General features: G+C 39.2%; 1 protein-coding gene across 1 annotated transcript in view; it reads left to right on the forward strand.

The window, feature by feature from the left end:
• Window positions 1–21237, forward strand: part of LOC141453638 (uncharacterized) — a 430113-nt gene that overhangs the window by 107028 nt on the left and 301848 nt on the right. The window contains exon 2 of the mRNA XM_074127093.1: window positions 9375–10415. Coding sequence (XP_073983194.1) covers window positions 9380–10415 — 1036 coding nt within the window. The 5' untranslated portion in view covers window positions 9375–9379. The remainder of the gene's footprint in view (window positions 1–9374; window positions 10416–21237) is intronic.

Raw genomic sequence — 21237 nt, forward strand, 5'->3', positions numbered from 1 at the left:
CAGGATCGGTAGGAAATGAGGATAGTTTATTTTAGAAATGTCTTCCGTTTTGGGAGAAGCGCGCTCAGATACCAGAAATTGGTGCTGAGGAGGATAGACGATCTTACTTTTGAAGCGGGATGCATCGACTGCTGATGATGTCATCAGCGCCGTAGATCATCTCAGCTTTATATCTCCATCTCTCTCTCTCTCTCTCTCTCTCTCTCTCTCTCTCTCTCTCTCTCTCTCTCTAAGACCTTTTGTTTACCAAACTAAACACCTCCAAGCAGTAAATTGGGTCTGCAAGCTCTCAATGACTCAGAAGATCCAATCGAGAATGAAGGATGTGCAATTTTTATGTTAGAGATGTTGGTATGAATTAATAATGAATTAAAATTTGAGGTTCAAGAAAATGTAAACCTCAGAACGTTGAGAATTATAGAAAGAGAATGTCACTTTTCATTTTTTATACTCGGGAAGAAGTCTTAGCGAGGGCAGGTGGCCCAGGAGAGAAGGGTGGGCACATAACTCCTTAATAAATATGGTATCTCTTTTTAGTTGCATGAGTGGGCAACTACAGGGTTCGGTGGCATGAATTATGTAGGCAGTGCAGGCTCCAGAGGGAGGGAGTCTATTGTGTAGGTATGTAGGTACGCTTGTTTTCTGCAGATGCAATCTTACAGACTGCCAGCATATTTCCTCCCCCTCAGCATTCTAATCTGTAAACAGGGACCCGTCTGTTTTCCTTTTCAAACAGAAATCCAGTTTGAACATGCGCCATATTTTTTTTTTTTTGGTCTTAAAAACTTGAAAGTTTTCTAAAACATGGAATTTGTATTAAAAAGAAGTTCGAGTGCCGAAGGCACGCACACCAGTTTCTTTTGCTTGAATTCTAAAAGTTTGAATCTAACCTCAGATTGTTTACTTCACCCAAATTTCACTAAAAGGTTGTAAATCTAAGAGTATAGAATGTCCGCTGGTTAGGTCATGTGGAGAGAATGGAGGAGGGCAGGCTCTATGGTCGACCCAGTGGAATTCGCTGAAGAGGGAGATCTCGCTTTTACTGGCTGGACGATCTCCAAGGTGATTTCACCTCAATGGGTGTTAGGCGTTGGAGAATGAAGGCCAAAGACAAGGGTGTTTGGCAGAAGCTTGTGGACGAGGCCCGGGTCCTTTAGGACTGTTCCGCCATGACAGATAGATAGATTAGATAAAATGCATATTCAAATTTTGGAGAGATCTATACGAGCCATTGTCAAAAATAAATAAATCTCTGGACTCAGAGAAATCCATCCAATTGTACTCTCACTTATGGCATTTCCGGTTGTGTAATTTTACCGTACAGTATACTAAATCAGCTTTCTAGAGGGGACCTTCGCACTTAAAGGAAAATGCTACTGGAAGAGGTTGGTGATCACCATTTCCTTAAAAAGTTCCATTTCCAGAACAACTTACTGTCCAGTGCCTTAAGGCGGATTAGTTTGTTGCTGGAAATTCCAATTTGGAAGTCCAATCTACTCAGTGGATTTTCCAGTAGTTTGGTGGCAGTAGTCTGAAGTAGGAAAAGAGAAGGTATCCTAGAGTCATCGCTTCCAAACTGTGTCTGAAGTCTAGGACAATACCTACTAGTAGATGCAGTGCACATGATGCAGGTCCATTACTTTGGTAAGGTCTCTCCAAGATTCGAACTTAGAAGAATATCATCCCAGCGGCCATGCAGAATGACTTTTTCCGTGTACTTTAATGTTTCTAGGCGTCTAGACTTTCATTTGAATTTAGAAATAACCTATGTTAGGACATCATTTTAGATTGAGCTTTATCTTAAGGAATTTTGGTATTTTAGTGGCTCTAAGGGAGCTGTGACTTTTCGCTTATCTCAACAGTATTCTTATATTATAGTTAATTATATATTTTTTAAATATATATATTAAAATTTAATTGATTTAGAGGAAAGAAAGTTGTGTAATTTGATTTAGGTGTCAAAGCAATTTTCGAAAATGTCGACACTATCTCGCTGCTTCCTTCTAGAAGGCGTAAGAGAAAATCATTTTATTGATTTCTCCTCACCTCCGACTTTTGACCCGACTTTTTCACTCATTCCATCCTAAAGGTGCGTCTAATCGGCTCAGGGAGGCCATAGTTCGCGAATCCACTCCAAGCAATCTGCAGCCATCTGAAGCAATTATGAGTTTAGATTGATTGCATGCGATTTCCCAGAATACCCTCCACGATCATTCTAGATTGATTAGGAACGCTCATTGAGTTGGTGCCGTGACTCAGTTACCTGCAATTTCTTCTCATTTCTGGGGAACAACTCTATTGGACATGTTTTCTCCACGAAACGTAATCGTTGACTGACTATTCTACTATCCAGGTTGGCATCATTATTTTGTACTATTTATTGCATATAAAATTGATGCCATAAAAGTGCATCAATTTATTACACTGTAGTTAGTCAGTCGCTTGAAGACATAATTGCAGAGCACGCTAGTGTCTACCATTGTTGACGTGTTCCAGTTAGTTCCCATCTCAGATCACGATTCAAAGTAATTCACCCCCATTACTGACAACAAATTTATTTCACCGCTCCCCCGCAACCCCCACACAAACTGCTTTATTACTCTTAGACTGAGAAATGCGATCTCATCAATTTTATAACTTTAGTTTCCCGTTAGAATTACATGGTTTCTGCAAATCATACAAAACTGGAACTAGTTCTTCACCTAACTGTTCACTTTTTTAGATTCTCTTCTTCCAGGATTTCTTTACAGGTACTTTTAGGACTTTATCCTTTTATAGTGGAACTTTCTGGTAAAATTCACTTCAGAACAATTCTGGCCGTAAGCTTCCCCTTTTAAGGTTCAGTTTGAGTGTAATGTCTGCTTTAAAAACTGTAAACTGGAAACTGTAAAATGTTGATGAGAATTAATTATGACTTAAATATCCGGAGTTTCAAAGAAAATAAGTGAGTGAGAACCTAGATGACGTAATAGTGAGAGATAGTCGTGTGAATGGTCACAGCAGATATTAATTTCAAGAGAAACCGGATGGAGGAAACATTCCGAGCGATAAACAACCAGTTCCGTTCTGTTAAATGGCAACGATACGCAAATCAACTTAGACAGTAGCTGTTCAGTTATTATTTTTATTTTTCAATAAAATAATCGATATTCCCTAACTTTTCGATTTCCTCTTGCGTTAGTAGTACAAAAAAGATTATATTAAGTAAGAAAAATATCGATTTTTTGTCTATTTTTAATGAATTTTTTTTATTGCATATTCTGAAAATTCATCAAATACCTATGGGAAAAAAATTAGTAAAAAAAATTTAAAATGATTTTTTATTAGAAATAATTGCCAATAAACAATTGACCAATCACAATGAGCATTGAAGTTATGAAATGTGGGCGTTTTGTAGAACCAATAAGAAGACACCACACTAGTGTTAGCTGGCCACGCCCACTTCAAACATGTCCCGCCTTTAGTAATGATATCTTCACTGTACAACTATCTAAAATGGCATTCTATTTTCATTTTTTCTCTTACTGCATTATTTATGCCAGGAAGAACTGCGAAAATGTCAATTGTGATCAAATTTTACTTTTTATTCCCTAACTTGGGCTTGGGGTACGTTTTATATGGAAAATTTACATATATTAAAAAAAATTAAGTATAAATGTTTAGTCTACAAAATGATTTGACAGTTAAAATACTAAACATTTTTGAAGTTTTATTTCGTGTGTGGAATCGTAATTATGATCTTGAGAGAGGAAGTAGTCTTGTGAGTGGCTAGACCAGATCATTCTTAATGAGATGATCTCTGAATGTGTACTTCCGTTGTTGGAAACGATATCGGAAGTCTGAACGACACTACAATATCTTACGAGGGGCACAGCAAGGAAACAATTTACAGACTCTGATACAGCTTAGCAATTTTGCAGCTGAGAAAAGTCTGTGTGACTCTGTGAAATGATTAAGCAATTTTGGCTTGGGTTCCATCAGGCGCAGTAAGCAAAAGGAAGTGTCTTTGCACTTTGTTTTGTTCTCAAAGTCTCAACAATTTTGATGTAAGTAAGAATAAAGGCAAGCAAAATACGTAAAGGTGAAGATAAGAGTGTTAAGTTGAGAGTGTTGGGTGTACTCTGAAAGGGTCGGAAAGGGCTAAAGCGGGACATTAGTCGGAGAAGGGCTGGCCGGGGCCATTCTGAAGCCACATTTATATGGTAATGTAATTAGCGTGGGAAAAGTTGAAAGAGTGCTGCAAGTTAAGGAGTCGGGAAAGAGCTCTCGAAAGAACAAGTTATTCGGGGGAGTCTTAAGTGGGTCATTCCCCCCCCCCCCCCGGCAAAATATGGAATGTGTCTGGAGGCAGACATCAGTTCGTCAGCTCGGCGACAATCCCTAATTCACTCCGGCTGGCGGAGAAGACCAGCCAGCTCCGAGCGGGCCTGCTTTTCAGTACAACCAAGATACTGCTGGCCATGAATTAATTAGTGACAAAGTTTTAAGCACCGTCGTGCTCATTTTGGACCACTTGCTCTTGGGTTATCTTGCAGCCACCAATGTATTATGGATCTTCTCTTAAAGAACCGCAGCCATATTTACTTCCTAGAGCTCCCCGCAAGAATAGGTTTTACAATCGGGCAGATTTTCAATTGTAAGTTTTCCACTGGAAATACGCGCCCTGAGGGAAATTGAACGATACCACTTTTAAGCCTCAATACGTCACTTAGCAATAATGTAAAGCACCGTGGCACATCTCAGTTGCAAAGCATTACTTTTCAACATTGTTTTTCTGTGTAGATCTTTAGGAGACAATCGCTTTCAGTTCACGTCCAAAAGTAGTCGACCGTTCCAGCCCTGGAAAAAGCTACAAATAGTCAATCTTCCTGGACGCAGCCCATTGCATTCTATGCCTTTCATTTAATAGAAAAGCCTTGTCTTTATTTCTTTTTTTTTTGCAATGATTCGCAACTCTCTAGAAGATCAGATATTATAGACATAAATTCAGGTGATACGTGATTTCGAGATTCTCTAAACAGCCCAGCTAGGCAACCTCGTCTGCCATGTCAATCGCATAGTGGACCATACACCTGCCGTTCATGGCAATCAAGCCTGGAGGCGGTTAGATCTATCGGCTTTGCCAGTTCAGTTATAATGGCATTCATGAAAGCAATAAGGGAGCCAGCTATGATCGGCAATCTATCAACCACTAATTACATTAAATCTAGTAATTAAATAAGGTAATTAACTGTAATCAAGCAGCCAACAAGTGAGCACAGATTAATTCCTAAATTAACTCAATTTAACTATAAATTTTGTGTCTCATATAAATGTTTAATACTTAATAAATTTAGCGCCCATTGACGACAGCACTAAATGTTTAACAATTGACTGGATGCTACCAAAAGTTGTAAGTTATAAGCAGCTGAACCTGAACATAAATATGCACAAATCAGTTGTAAGATTAGATTCTGGAAAGCCTCTACTAGGTTCACCTGTCAGGTACACGTGATTGCCAACAATCTGATATTTTACAGCTAAATCATCATCTGTAACTCCACCCACATTCTTTCATAAAAATCTTCGTGGCAGAGGTTTAAAGTGTTATAGAATAAAGTCACCATTACTGAGACAGCAGATTATAGTTTGGGTGGTTGATGGCGGATCGTGGAACAGTCGTAAGAACAATGATCGCAGGAAGTGGATCCCGAGGCTGGAGTTTCGGTCACATTACAGTAAAGCTGTCACTAGCCGGAAGTGCTCGACAAGTTTCTATCACCACTCCAGTTCCTCTTCGATTCTCTGGACTTCTGTCAACCTCCGCGTACTTCATCTCTTCATTTATTAGCACTGCTGCTCCAGCATCTTCAGTTTATCCAGTTACAGTTCTGTATCTTGCTCAATTTTTGTCCATATTTTCGGTAAGACGTTGTCCAATAGCTAAATATACTTTTCTCCAGCTGACAGACAGACAATATGGCTGGATTGTTTTCGATATCGAATGTCTACCGGAAATATGTTTTGAGGATTCCTGCGGAAAATGAACCCTCACTCCACTTCCTTTTACTGCATTTCTCAAGGTTCTTTAGATTCTCTCCGAACTTTGAATTGTTTAACATTTTCAAATCTTATTGACGTCTACGACAAACGGTACTCTGCATTGAAATGGTACTTTAAAGTGAAAGTCGCCCCTCATCTCCTTCCTTCGTTTGCACTAAAACGAATTTTCCTAAATAGTGAAACATTCCACGTGTGAAGTGTTCCTTCCGGTAAAATGATTTCGGCCCACGTTGAAGTTGCGTTGTGGGGGACACCCACCAATATTCGAAAAACCATTTTTCCGGACTCATAGAACCTCCCAGCGATTATTTGCGGAAAAACTAGAGAATCTATCCCCTGAATCACTTCCTTCGCCAGCAATAAGAGGAAGCACAAAATGTTCAAGAAATCCCCTCTTTCGATCAAACGAGCTTCCTCAAGTGACGTTATTGCTTTGCGAAATAGCACTTTGGAGGGGGGAAACCCAGTGTCGCTACTCAACAAACTTTACGTCGAACGCATTGCCGCTATCTTGTTACGGCAAATGCATCAATAATTTCCGGTGCCACAAAGAAGTTATAGGGAGGCGGTCAAAACTAGTAAAGAAGTTAGAACTGGCCAATAAACGTCGGCTTATTGAAAACCATTTTTATTTTGGAAGGGGGAGAAGAAAATGGATACATATTTTATTGGTTGCCATAAAGTATTCATAGACCATCTTGCTCATCCACAACATGGTGGCCCTTACTATGTGCCAGAACTTCTGTTTACTTTACATACTCGTAGAACGTCCTACTGGAGTATGGTACATGGCTGCCACTGTGGTGGTACTGTACCATCATTACATCCACAGTGAGATATCAGTTTAATAATAAATAGCCGCATAAAGTAGACACAGGCAGGCGGACCTATTTATTATGGCACGATGTTTTTATCAAGATGGCGGCCACTAAATGCTACTGGCGAAGCTTACCCACCAAGTTTTTGTAATAAAATTAAAAAGTTCTCAATACTCTCCTCGATGCAGTCGCCCACCGGGTGGGTTGGCCTGTAGCTTTGGGCAGAAAAAAATTGTAAGTAGGTATATTTTAATTGGTGTTTTGGCTGAGTCAGTGGACACGAGTTTTTAGGTTTTTATAACCTAATTTGCTCAAAGTTAGTAATACTAATTGATTACTCACAGTTAAGGACAGTATTATGACTGAATAATTGCTATTGATGACAACATATCTGCAGTTTATTAAGTGATACCCTTCTAAGTGACCTGAGCTCACAACCCGCTAATTCCCAATAGTGCGCCCAGTTCAAGGGTAATCTTTTAATACTTACAAGGGGTGATCTTCCCAGAAGATTGAAGATAAGATGGCCTCACGATCTACTGTGATAAGAGCATACATATGTCCAAGATAATGGAGTGACAGTACTGGGTGCCTTCTCCATTCGTTTACCCTGATATTTTTTTAATCATGAACCACATTTGCTTGTTGCAACAATTGTTGCAGTTGTAAATTTCAATAAAAGATTTTTTTTAAAAAAATTACAATGCACTGCCATCAGAAGAGTCTGCCTTACGCGTTTGGGAGCCATAATGAAGGGCAAAAAAAAGTGATCGTGACAACGATGTTAATGGAGTACTGGGATGCTGGTGACGCCGTCTTCCTTGGTCCCGTGGCCGCTGCACACCAAATCACGTACAGTAGTTCGCGGGCTTTCCATAGTACATACCCTATGTTCCACTGTACTGTAAATGGGACTCGTAACCACGAAACGTCGTAACTCGAGACCGTCGTAACCCGAGGACTACCTGTATATTGTATTGCCTGAAATTTTATACAAACATTATCAGTTGTTAATTTGTCTTATTTGTGAAATTCTCCAGAGATTTGATCAGAATGCTGTGAATTGAGCATCTCTAATCTTTCCGAGACTGAAACTACAGAGCTGAGATACTCGTATATTGTCGTGCAGTGGTTCCATTCCCGATCTACCTCTTTAATTAAAATCTATATCTATTCCTTCATCTTTATTTAATGGTTAATTAAACCAATTCATAGTAAAGTATGTTTGCTAGTCGCCTCCGTCCACGATACCAAATTTGGTAGTTGGACGTAATGCTAAAAAAAAATTGTCATTACATCTCTGACGTCACCAATATTTACTTAAATCACATCAGATTAAGTACTGCTCATCTGCTATCATAGAGTTGGAGACGCAGTGCATCTGTGGCTCCACTTTGCAAGAGAGAACATGGTTTTCCTGCTGTAATTTTACTTCAGAATAGAGGTTTTCTTCGTTCTAGATTATTATATGTTTAAAGTGAAAATAATTTAATTAACATTTGGGAAAATACGAAAGTTTTTCTGTGCTAATTTCCACGATTTAATTACCTTTAGTACATAAAACTTGTTTTAATATTGTGCATTATCCTTATTGCGAGATACGAACCATTGTGACGCGGCAAGAGCGAGATGAAGCTAGAGCGGAAAGAAAGACAATTCTAGTTCTGCTAAAGGAGATGGAAGATGTGATATATATGTGTTTGTATCTGTGGAGTATATTTACTGTTTGACGAATCTAATTGCTTCAATGAACTAACCTTCAGTACTGAAAAGCAACGCAATCTCTACACTAAATTAGGAGTTGAGCCCTTATTCAAAGTTTGAATACATACCCACACAGCCAGCTGGAATCCATTGTGTTGTCAAGCTTCTCTGTGACGCTCTTATAAACAAACCACACGAACACATATCCGCCAGCGCGCCGGCGTACACCTGCACAAACAGAAAACGCAAATTTCAAAGAGATAATTTAGTTGCTCTCATTAAAAGCCTCTATTCTCATTAAATTTTCCAATTGGAGCGTTGAAAATTAATATAAATTTTCATTGTGAACAATTCCTCTACTCGAGGGGGGGGGGTTCCACCCCTCTTTCTCTTTCACACTCATCTGATTGTTAACAACTAAAATTGAAAAACAACTAAAAATGACGTGGGTTCAAGTGATGATTTTTGGGCACACCATTATTGTGTTTTGTTCCACACAGAGAAGATTTTGGTCGTCATTGGGAAAGAATGGTGACGTTTCCTTGTAGATCCAGAATTTCTGGGCCCCGCCCTCTTGTTTCCTGAAGTGTGCCACCCCTTAATCATATTTAGTTACTTCCTTGCGGCTGAAAAGAGAATACTAGATTTATAACTTCCGGAGATTTCATAGATGTCACAGTCTAAGGGCTGATTAGTAGCCCACGGTTTTGCTAAAGTTTGAGCAAAATAAAATTGCAAGGAAATGATTTCTATAATGCGTGTGGCTGAAGAAACTGGCTGGCCATAATCAGAATTATTTGTCTGTTCCAGGTGTCATGTGTGGACTTTTGTTATTATACTTGTGTCTGGTGTTGCGGCCTTCGTTTGCTCGATACGATGAGAAGAAGAAATGGATGCATACTCCAGCACCGCCAGAAGACCGTCTCATGAATGTCTGCGATCTCCTATCCGAACAACATCTCAACATGTTCTGTTATTGTGATACGAAAACACTGGGCAACGCTACCGATGCAAACTGTTGGCTGTTCAACGACGGCGAACCAGAAGATTCACCTGTCTGGAACTCTTTCAAGACCCAACGTCATCTGACCAAAATTATATTCCACATCCGTGCAGTCAGCATACTACCTTATGTGCCCACTCGAGCTTTCAAACACCTACCAAAATTGAAAACCGTGGAAATTGTGTACGCTAACATTGAAACCGTGGAACCGTTTGCTTTTGCAAATCTGACACTTCTACAAGATCTGGCGTTGACCAGAAACAGAATAGTGAACTTGAAGAAGTTCTCAATTTCCTTTCTGCCAGATCTGAAAGTGATCACTCTCGGCGAGAACCGAATTGGCGAACTGGGCCGAGAAGTGTTTGTCTCGTTGCCATCTTTGCGTAAACTCTATATGGAACGAAACAATCTGAGTCTAATCCATGAAGGAGCGTTCTCGGCTCTGTACAGCCTCGAAGAACTGGAACTGCATGGTAATCAGTTAAGCGTGGTCACTAGACAAACCTTCAAAGGACTTCGAAGTCTGCGCAGACTGGATCTAAGCGCTAACTCTCTCAGCTATCTTGCAGACGGTACTTTCATGGAATTACCTTCCCTAGAAGAATTGATTATCGAGAGAAACTCTTTGGAGGCGATTGATCAAGGTGCTCTTGCAAATTTGGAGTTCCTGTCAAAATTGTATTTAGCGCAAAATTATTTACGCACCTTGCCGCCAAATTTGTTTGAAGACTGTAGGTCTTTGAGATTCGTTAGTCTGCGAGACAACTCTCTGCACACAGTCACCTACCAGGTGTTCCAGCCGGTCATGCACAATCTGCTCAACGGTTCTGCTTATCTCATCATTGATGGTGAGTGCCATTCTATAACTACTATGTGGTCCTAATTGCATGCTTATTGATAATTCTAATTTCTAAAGGAAAGAAGAGATTTCTTTATTTATTCATAATTGGTCCACAGCTCATTTAGATTTCTAGATTTTTCTAAGGCATTGCTATCGATTACCGGCAGGATAGCAAGGCGTTTGCCTTAACCAACACATGATAGTGGAATGGACTAGTACTTCCTTGCGGGCCCAAAAATAGCTATAGTTAGAGGAGTGTCTTACAGAACTATCGACTTAAGTACTAACATATATACGCATATTTCCTCGCCCAATACTGGGTCAATTGACCAAGCCCAAGGGCCATCACATCAGTGTAAATCAGTAACCTAACTGTAAATACTAGTTCGTGCAAACTCTGCGAGAAAACACACCGACGAAAATGAAGTGAGAAACGTGATCTCCTACAAGCATAGTTCTTCATTATGAGAGGGTTATACCAACTCGTTTAGAAGTAGATAGCAATAAATTGAAAAAAAAATACAAAAAACTGCGATATTATCTATTTAACTTCAACTGTTTATTACCGTATTTTAATTGCTATTGTATTACAGTTGCATAGCTTAGTCTAAACATAAAACAAGTTCACAATTTTTGAACACAAAAGTAGCTAAATAAATAAAATATACAAATGTCAGGTGTCACGGTAGCCGAGACGGTTAAGAGGCGAATATGTATTGTGGTACTGGGTTCAATTCCCGGTCTTAGGCCTTGGATTTTATTTATTTATTTATTTACAATACGGGTAATCACCCAGTTACAATGATATATAATTTAAAGTAACATTTAATAATAACGTAACATATAATAATTTATAGAATATATTGTACTTAGTATATAATACATATATAGTCATAGAAAAGAAATAAAAATAAAATAGAAATAAAATATAGACATACAAAGGTTAATAAAAGAAATTTACAGTAAAGTATATTAGAAAAATGTCACCACTTTAAAAAAAATCTTAAGTTGATTGGCCTCTACCCAACAACAGAAGCTAAAAGAAACATATTTAATAAGTTTAAGTCTTAAAAAGCATCTCCCGAATTTTGGAGAATGGTTTATAAAATCGAAACTTGGCTTATTGTTTAGCTAGGAAAACGGATGTGAAGGCACTAATCAGTGACGTATTTAAAAAGTATATAACTTCCTGTCTCCGCATGAGTAAATAAAATTTATGATTTCTTGTTTGGTTTGTATTTTGTAGAGTAAAACATTTCTGTTGTAAATAATGACTGTCGTCAGGGCGGCTCAGCTGGCAGCATGCCGCCACAGGAACATAATAATCAGCTTGAGGCACCCACAACTTCTGCTCATCCTCTTAATGGAGGCCCACATTTCTAAGGAGGCTCAAGACGGCGCACTTCTTGCCGCTACATCTTTCAAAAGCGGTAGAGGAGGTTTACAGCTCCGTGTAGTCTTTCTTGATGGCTCGTTTACAGAAGTTATCACACCGTACTCCTCCAAACAACCCCACCCAGCGAACAGCTCTTCCTTTCTCCGGTAGTTGGATGGGTCACAATGAAACAGACAGCTTAAGTTCGAGCCCAGTGCCCTCTCTATTTCCTTTAGAACACAAAAGAGCCGCTAACAGGCTGCGCCCCCGTCTAGTCAACATGCGCACAAATTATAAACACAAGCATTAAAAGTCTTAAATTACAGTCGTTCAGAATAAGTTTGTTTCAAGCAGTAACGGCCGGGGGCGGTGCCCTACTTACAGATTGGGTGGGGTGTGCTTCCACCTCCTATCAGATAAATGAGAGCAATAAATCTCTCGCCGGCCGCCCCACATTCTGGAGTGTAGAACAAGACGCTGGGAAACTCTTATTTATATGAATTTCCTCGCTTGTATTATGTTGGGATACAGGGTCCTTGAATTCACTGGATTACTTTTCTTCCAAGGCTCACTTTCTAGCCCATCATCCCTCATTCCTTCCTGTCCCACAACTTTCTTTATTCAGGGTCACCATTTAAATTCGAAACATACTCTTCTCTGCCCGGAAGTGCCCTCCATGCAATTGTTACGGAAATATGTTTCCAATAAAAGTTGCAGGCCTACATGGAGGAGAGGGCAGCTTTAAAGATAAAAGCTGGAACTGTATGTCCCATTATTTCAAAAGAGTTTTTTTGTCACTGACAGGTTCCCGAGAAGTCCTGTGATTTTCCTTCTTCTTTTTTAATCCAGAGAGTGCAAATACAAACTGACCTTTTATTAAAACTCTTTCCACTCGTGAAACTTTCATAACGGATATTTTTAGAGCCGTGATCTTCCTCCACTCCAAAAAAAAATTGGATTTCAGTTCACAGTTTTCTATAAATAGTTTATTTCTAAATTCAAATCAGTGGGGGGAACGATTCATCCGTAGTATTTCCATGATGAAAAACCAAAGCGATCTTATACGCAGCATCCAACCTACCAACAAGTAACAATGTAACCCGATCTAGTCTTGTGCCTCTACATTCATTAAGATAACGCTGATAATGAACATCCCACAGTAAACAAAGATCCATTACAAAGTACTCACAGCTGACTGATTGACCCAATCGCCTTCCTTGTCTTCTACGAGAAATTGCGCCAAGTTGGTTGTTGTAAGATTTCACAAAACTTACTTCTCAACTCTGCCAACTGAACATTTACTCAATTACCAGCGATTTTGATTGGTTCCAGAAACTTCTCCTTTATTTTATAGAAATAATTTATTTATCTAAAGATAAGGGACGGTTGTATTTTCTTACGTGCAGTAAATGGAAAACTCATTTTTCCATATTGATTTCCTTCTTCGCGTGTGAGTCCATGCCGACACTTTTTTTTATATTTATCCTCCAGTAGGCTGTTGATTTACAGTTTCCCAATTTACCAAACTAAAGGGTTTTTCTTTATTTCCCACTTTATTGAAAACTAGTTTTAGGGGGGACGAGAAAAGTAAATAAATAAAATATCGAGAAAAACCTACATGAATAGCTTCATGTTTTTGTGAATGTGTGGGTGTGTATGTACCAGTATGTAGATGAGATGTAGATGGCCAAGTTGAGGATATCCTGTTTTGTCCGCCCCAATATTTTGCCAGCAAACAGTGCTACCAACTGAGTATATATTCAAACACATCAAATCCAGCGGAAACAAAATATTTATACTACAGTGTATTACCAATCTCTCTAGGACATCGTTATATGTGTGTACGTTTCTCAGTGACCCGATTACTCTCCATCTCGGTTGAGGAAATCATGGCCACACCAGGCGACTGTTATATAACCTAAACTGTTTTTTGCTTTAGAATATATTGCATTTTGGCAATAATTTATTGCAATATTTACCTGAGCTTCACTTTCTATTACTACAACAATGCGATAATGAAAATAAAGTCGGTGAACCAGGTATTTAGATGCACCATTTCGCTACGAAGACATTATATTCTCCACCAACATTTATGTGCTTAAGTCGATAGCAGAGCTAGCAATGAAATATGAATGTATTTAAAAGCGATAGCCGAATTAGTATGAATGGAAGAAAATGCTTAGAGAAGGATTACGTGATTTTAATTTTGGTTAAGCTGGTAGAAGGATGGTAGGAGCACAGAGTGCTGCTCCATCCATTAGCAGTAGTTTATGTAAATAGCGGTATATAGTAGAATGATGAATGTGTGAAGCGAATGTATCTATAAGTAAGAATGGAGAGTGAGTGATATTCTAGTGATAAGCACCTAGACGATGCTGGCTGTATGGCGGAAGCCAATGCCAAAAAATAAAAATAAAAAAAAATAAAAAAACCAGACTTACTCGTAATGACAATTGAGCGTGCAAGGATGATGACGGAAGTTGCTGGGAAAGCTAAAAAATGAGTTCTCATCAAGGAGGCTGCGCGTCAGCACTCCTACGGTTGGAATTTTCACTACAAAAAATATGCATGTTTCCATAAATAAGCTGGAATATTAGAAATTAGTGAGGTTAGCGTACTGGACTCCCATGCAAAGATTCCTGGTTTAAATCCAGCTGATGGCCCTTAGATTTCCTCTTTCTAGGAGCTCCTTATCGCTCACTGTCCGGTGATGGATGTCGGCAACCAGAGACACCGGCAATGCTCCAAGAAAACCAGCTTCCGGCACTAATTTCATCAGGATGTGGGAGCAACTTGAATTTTTGTTTCTGTTCCTGGAAATGAAGCTTTACAGCGAAGCCGAATACCCCTTCCCGCTTGATAAACGTTTCATGATCTTAGTTGAGTATTGAAATCGCAGTTTAAGGAGTTCAGCTAATTCGCTGTCGAGAAACCCCTCAGAATCTAGTAGATTCAATAAAAATGTTCATGCATGGTTAGCTTTCATGTTGCACCATGCAGTTTTGCGGAGTTCTTGTACACTGGAGGCGATCACAGCATATATTTCTTACACTATCCGTTCTGTCAGATGGTTAATGTTGAGAAGGCTGAAATCCGTTCATTTCTCAAGAACGGCTGCCATGTCCAATTTAACATCATGTAAATCAATTACAATATAATAATTGCATTATTACAATGTAAATTGTATTAGTATGATAATTATAATACTGTTATCTTAACCATTCTGTGGGAGCGGCACAATGGTTGGAATGATTCGGATTTTCGGACCATATCTGGAGACAAGTAGTTGATCCCAGTTAAGAGGATGTTCTGCGATCGTGTCGGATTTCCTAAATTGTCACCGGAAATGTCTATTTTAAGTGCCCTCAAAAAACTGGCGGTAACTCGCACACGACTTTTCCTTAGCTCAATTTGCGAAATGTTCGGCATATCCTGTATAATTCTACTGGAAAACTGCACTTCCGGTGGACTGGTTGCTTCCTGTTTTACCGCTGTATGAGTTATTGGGGTGTCAATTGAATCCATAAAAATCAATTTTGACCTTATTTCTTATTAATAATACACTTTTGAGGGAAAAGAAATCAAAATAGGCAATTTTAATTTTTAATACTCCTGTAAAGCTGCGGTTCTTACACCTTGGGGCTTGTAAGGGGAAGAGAGAGTTCGAGTTGGGATCTAATTCCTTTCCCAAGAAATAAATTTAAAACTCGTCCTCAGGGATGTGGACGAAGAGCCCTAGGTGAATTGTCCCAATAGTTTTTTCTTCGTTGCAGCTGCCCAATCGTAAGTTTGGCTGTTCTAATTTCAATTCTAGTATTTCTTGAAGGGGTTTTGAAGATGTGACTGATTGCCACTAATTTGAGAGAAGGAAATCAATGTTACCTGCTCATCCCAATCAACTGGATGCACTGTAGCTCATTCCAGCAAATCTGTTCTAAACTACGATCCAATTCTTATCCCCTCACATCTTCAAGGTCACATAGCTGTATTACTAAATGCAAAGGGACACGCCTTCATACTTTTCTCCTGTTCTCTAAGAGGAATTATTGTTCTTCTTCTTTCAAGGTGTTTCCCTAACCAAGGTTCCTTGCGCCAAGCATCCACTCTTCTCTATTCTGAGCGTCGCTTTCGCAAAGAGTTCGCACTATCATTAGTTCCTTTACCTGTGCGAGCCAGCTATTCATAGGCCTTCCTCTTCTTTGTCTGCCAGCAGGTTGCCAGCAGAGAGCCTCCTTTTTTGGGAGGCGCGTATCGCTCATACGAAGGATATGTCCAAACCACGACATCCTTCTTTCGTCCACCCTATCCAGTATGGTTTTATCTATATACCGAAGGCTTCCGTTATAACCATATTTGGGAATCTATCGAAGATTGTTTCCCTTAAAAAAATCTCCTCCAGAATCCGCTCTTTGCACTCTTTAGTAGTCAGTGTCCACGCCTCGGATCCGTACAGTAATAGCCTTTCTACGAGGGAAGTGTAGATTTGGTGCTTAGTGGGAATGCTGAAAGCGCGGTTCCAGATTACGGAATGAAGCATCCGCGTCGCAGCTCTTCCCTTTATCACCTTATTAATTATTGTTTAAGTACAAATTATTTCTATTTTTTGATTTTACACTAAAAATAAATAACTTCCGCCTTGAAAGCTCCGCTAACGCGTGAAGTTTGAGCCTCAAACGAACTTTAGAGGAAAGCTTCCCCTTATCCCTTCCCCCCCAAGAAGGTGTTTTCATGAACTTTTCTTGGGAAATGAAGTAAAATTTTAAACTCCTGATGGCTGGTACACCGAGGAAACTGTCACCTATAACTGGAGAAATTATTGTAAATATGGGCTAGTGAGTTTTCGCACCATATTATTTTTCTTAACAACTAACCATTGAAAACTGGATTTGATTTCGATAAGAGTCCTGGTGATTGCAAAGGTGTATGAAGGTGAGAGGAGAGAGAGAGAGAGTGTGAGAGAGAAATGAGAAGTAATATAAAGTCTGGAAGGAGTAGGTGGCAAGAAATGAGAGTGGATGATAAGCTGACAGCGCTCAGGATGGCCTGGAGAAGGATGCTAGTGAATCAAGAAGATTGTAGGTCGGTGCTCTATTGGCCAAGAGCCATCTTCCTACCTCCAGCTACAGCAGTTTTCTTCTGCTTCCAGCTCCTTCCTTTGTGACCGTGTATGTGGTCCTAAACCCTATGGGATAGATGATCCGCTTCAACACTTGCACCACTTTATCAACTTCTACCAGCACAAATCACGCCTGGGGGTATGTATGGCTGCACAGTCCAACAGTTCCAGTCCAACTCCAGATCTGTCACCGCACTCTCACCTTACACACACCGAGGAACATCCATCCATCTAGGTCACACTACTTCCACACAAGTTCTTCATTTCGCTTCCACTTTTATGCTTCTATGTGAGAAGATCAGAAAGTGAAACAGCTTTCACTAGCCAACATCTTCCAAATCTCTTCTTCTTTTCCATTTACCATCTTACCCATCTCAAGTCTGATCATCTTACACCCACTGCCATCAACTCGCCGATAGGATAAACCGCCCTTGGCTGGTGCAATCTCTCTTTTCGCACAGGCTTTCAAAAGAGGAAGTATGAACCTGGATGTAAATGTTTGTCGCTTGGATGGACCATAATTTATTTCGCGTTATCCAACGTCCAGCCTTGGGCAGACTAAATCTATGTACTAACCAGAAATCTAGAAGAATATTTTCTATGTTGTGTTAAATAAATATTTACGTTTTTTATTAAATTTTCTCAAACCAAGAGGAAGTGCAGCAATCGCAAAGATGTTTGGTTCTGAGATTCCACCGGAAATGACAAATAAATGTATTTTTTTAAGTAATTCTCAACAGGAAGAGTTCATTTCAGTCTGCCGGATACGAAAAGTGTGTAACCTTTCTTCTCAAGAAAAATTCATTTTATTGAAATTGGAAGGGAGTTAAGGATAAACTTCTTCCTTTTATTTAAAGGACATTCTAGGGTGTCGATCTCATGTAGCAGATATCCTGAATCAGAATTAAAGGATCTTCGAAAATTTCAGTTTGTAGAAATGTGAAGACTGAGGGGGGGGGGGGGGTGAATTTCAAGAGCGGGTTTCCCAGAACTCTGCCCAATTAAAAAAAAAAAAAAAATCTGCATAATTGGGAAACTTCCCTTTTTAACGAGGAAAAAGGGAAACTTAAAAGAATTAAAACTTTATTTTGGTGTCAATAAAAACTTGCAATAACTTGAAACCAGTGGTACAGTGTTACCAACCTAACTCGTCAGGTGAGCCGCTTCCCTCCAAATATGGGATACTCAAAAATTCAATCTCTCTGTATCGTTTATTTGAAATGAAATCCTAGCAATCCCTCCCTCAAGCACTAATGTAAACTTCTGTCACGGGAGCAAAGCCATGGAATTTAATAAGCCATTATGACAGCAAAATAAACTTTTAAAAGCTAAAGTACTTTGTTGGACGGCATCCTAAAATTAAATTCATTAAATAGTAATACTGCTTGAAATAGGACGCTTTTCCATTTTGACGGCAAGTTCATTTTCCATTTTATTGATTCTTCAATAATAGATTCTTCCATTTGTTTTGGATTCCACTTTTAGTTATCCACTTAGAGGGCCACTTCCACTTCCACTTAGAGGGCCGTTGGGGATAGAGATTAAATTTTGAGTAGACGAGTAATTATTTGCTAGTTTGACGTGTCCCTCTTCTGGACTAGCAGGTCAGCTAAAGTAATCCATTTTTGCTCCATATTTTTATGGAAATGTTATGATTTGTGGAAGATCAGGTTATGTGAGAGTTTATGCCAGATGTTGTTATTTAAGAAAATTTGGTACTGAAAAAGGAAGTGGTTAATAGTAGGAGAAGGAGAGAGGAGAGGTTGTGATGATTGTGGGTGTGTATACCTGTAGAGGGTCGGTAGAGGGGGGGCTTTTTAAAAAAAAGAAAACTCGGAAATGGAAAAAGTTATGGTGACGAATGTAATGAAATTTTCTTAGCGGAAATGTGCGTAACCTTTCGACAACTGCTCATCATTGAAACGTACGATACGCTCGGCTTACTTTGTACAATGGGACCCAAGATCTCTGCACCATCATCAGCATCATCATCATAACTGGAAATCCTATTAGCGGGTAGCCTCTGCGATCTTGAAGATACTTTAACACCGCCCGGGGACTGCTGTTCTGTCTTCAAGAGCAAGTCTCTTCCAATCATTGTTACCCATCCGAACATTGTTCTCTCATGTCATCACCACCAGACCTTCGTCTCCTTCTTTCTCTCAACTCTCAGCGCTTCCAGTTCTTCCAAGAATTCCTCGATGGCCACATTTACTAGCATTATAAACTTGACTGCTTGGCTGTTCTTCTTCAGTGATTCTAATGAATTTTTCTTGATACCATCCTAATGACAACCAGCGGACGCAATTACTTCCTCTTACATCCTGTAGGTGAAAATCTTATAATTGTGTTAAAATTTTCAAAATACAGTTACCCCAGTCAAAAAGTACACGTTTTGCAAACCCTGAGTTCTGAAAAAGCCGGTCTTTTTTTTAGAAAAAAAGATACATGACTCTGTGGGTGTGTGTGAGCGAGACAGAGACAGAGTGAGAGAGAGAGAGGAGTTACTAATGAAACCGCTAGTGATTGGAAAAAGTTTTAATCACTTGTCCGCAGTTCTGCCAGTCGTGTTTAGTTAGTAACTTTTTTATTTTCGCATTAATTACATAATAATATCACTCTAAAATATAGATCAATAATACATACTGTAGCTTGCTATAATCTGAATATATAAAACAGTTGTATACATACATAAATATTCTAGTTAAACTGAAACCTTATTGGCGAATAGGAAACAGGTGAACTGCATCTATAGACCATCCACACTAGCATTATGAAGTGCAATATTAAACCGGTCAATATTACTGAAATAAGCTCTTTAGAAGAGAACTTAATTTCAGCTCTTCCTAAGGACTTAAGGATGCTCCCTGGAAAGAATATAATTGAAACCATTTTGGGAAAGTCCCAAAAAAAAAACTGGAAAATGAAGTAAATTAGATCTTCTCGCTGGCTGATATGATCTATTGTCCTGATCCATGGAGGTAGACCAAATATCAATTTGTCCGGCAGACGGATATTCCATGCCGTATGGTACTTTTATACCCTTGTATTTTGTATTTTCTATTTATTAAATAAAGTATTATTATTATTATTATTATTATTATTAATATCAATTTGAGTAATGATGATCCATTGTGAAGATACAGTTAGATAGTCTGACGCAAAAGAATATTTGATTAAAAAAGCCACTTTTGTGTATGTAGAGAAACCTTAAAGCGGATATATGTACATCCTCTAACGAGAGGTTACTAAAAATCTCCAGCAGAAAATTTGAAAGATTTCTCTGAATGAAAGAGAAAGAGGAAGAATGGATAGCTGCAGGCTGTTTAGCGGCATCACTTTCTAATGGATGAAAGTGACTAAGTGAATTTCAGCCCGTAAGGTAACCAGGGAAATGATGTATAGAGTCCCCGGATCGCGGTAACCGGCAACCTGCTAATGTTTCCTTTATTCTAATGTTGTCCGGGGCAATAAAGCTCCACACAACTTCCCCATTTCCACCTACTTCCTTGCTAATTACACTTTGCCGGAAGTTTACCACAAGTTACTGCCCTTTATGATTATTTACCGATCTTGTTCACACTCTGGGGTATTCGTCCATGTGTAACTCTCACTTAGATTTTTGCTGAATCTTTGTTTGTTTTCGCTGGCCGGAAGTAGCTCCTCTTCCCGGGTTCTAGTTCCTTTCTCTCTTCCTGTAGGGCTAGTAGTGTCAAAGAAAGGTGACAGAGTCATTAGAGGTTATTTAGTGTTTGGTTTTCTAGTATGGAATGCTTGCTACCAAATGTATGTGGGAGAGACTCTAGTAGAAGTCCGTTAGACATCCTCTACTGTGCCATTCCATTCATTATGACGAAGCTGTTGGATGTTCCGGTTTTGGGAACATAGAGATGAGTACCTTTACGACCATCTTAGATGACTGGTCAAGACAAACATCCGCGGTAAATGGCCGCGGGTTATGACCTAAGAAGGCCCGAATACCCGACAGCTTTTTGTATCCCACTGGTAGACCCAACTTTTTTTGAAAACTGTAACAGGAGGAGAGTAAACCGGCCTTCGGCACAAAAATAGCGGCGGTTCGTATCCATTGCAAAGTTATTTAGTAAAGAATTCTATTTATTATTTGATCACACAATGATAAAAGTAAATGGCCTTCATAACAATTTCATTAATAGGCCTGAAATTGTGTTAAAGGCTCTTGCATTGTTTCCTACTAACCATTTGCTGCCTATTTGCTACAATATAAAAGAACTTGGTAGCATGCTCAGTACAATTAAGGAACATTGTCAGCTTCTAACATTTTTCGGGCTGACTTAATTCCAATAGTAATAAAAAATA

The sequence above is a fragment of the Rhodnius prolixus genome, unplaced genomic scaffold (genome assembly GCF_049639745.1).
Source record: "Rhodnius prolixus isolate KJV_2025 unplaced genomic scaffold, Rpr scaffold_3, whole genome shotgun sequence".
In the NCBI taxonomy this organism is placed as follows: Eukaryota; Metazoa; Arthropoda; class Insecta; order Hemiptera; family Reduviidae; genus Rhodnius; species Rhodnius prolixus.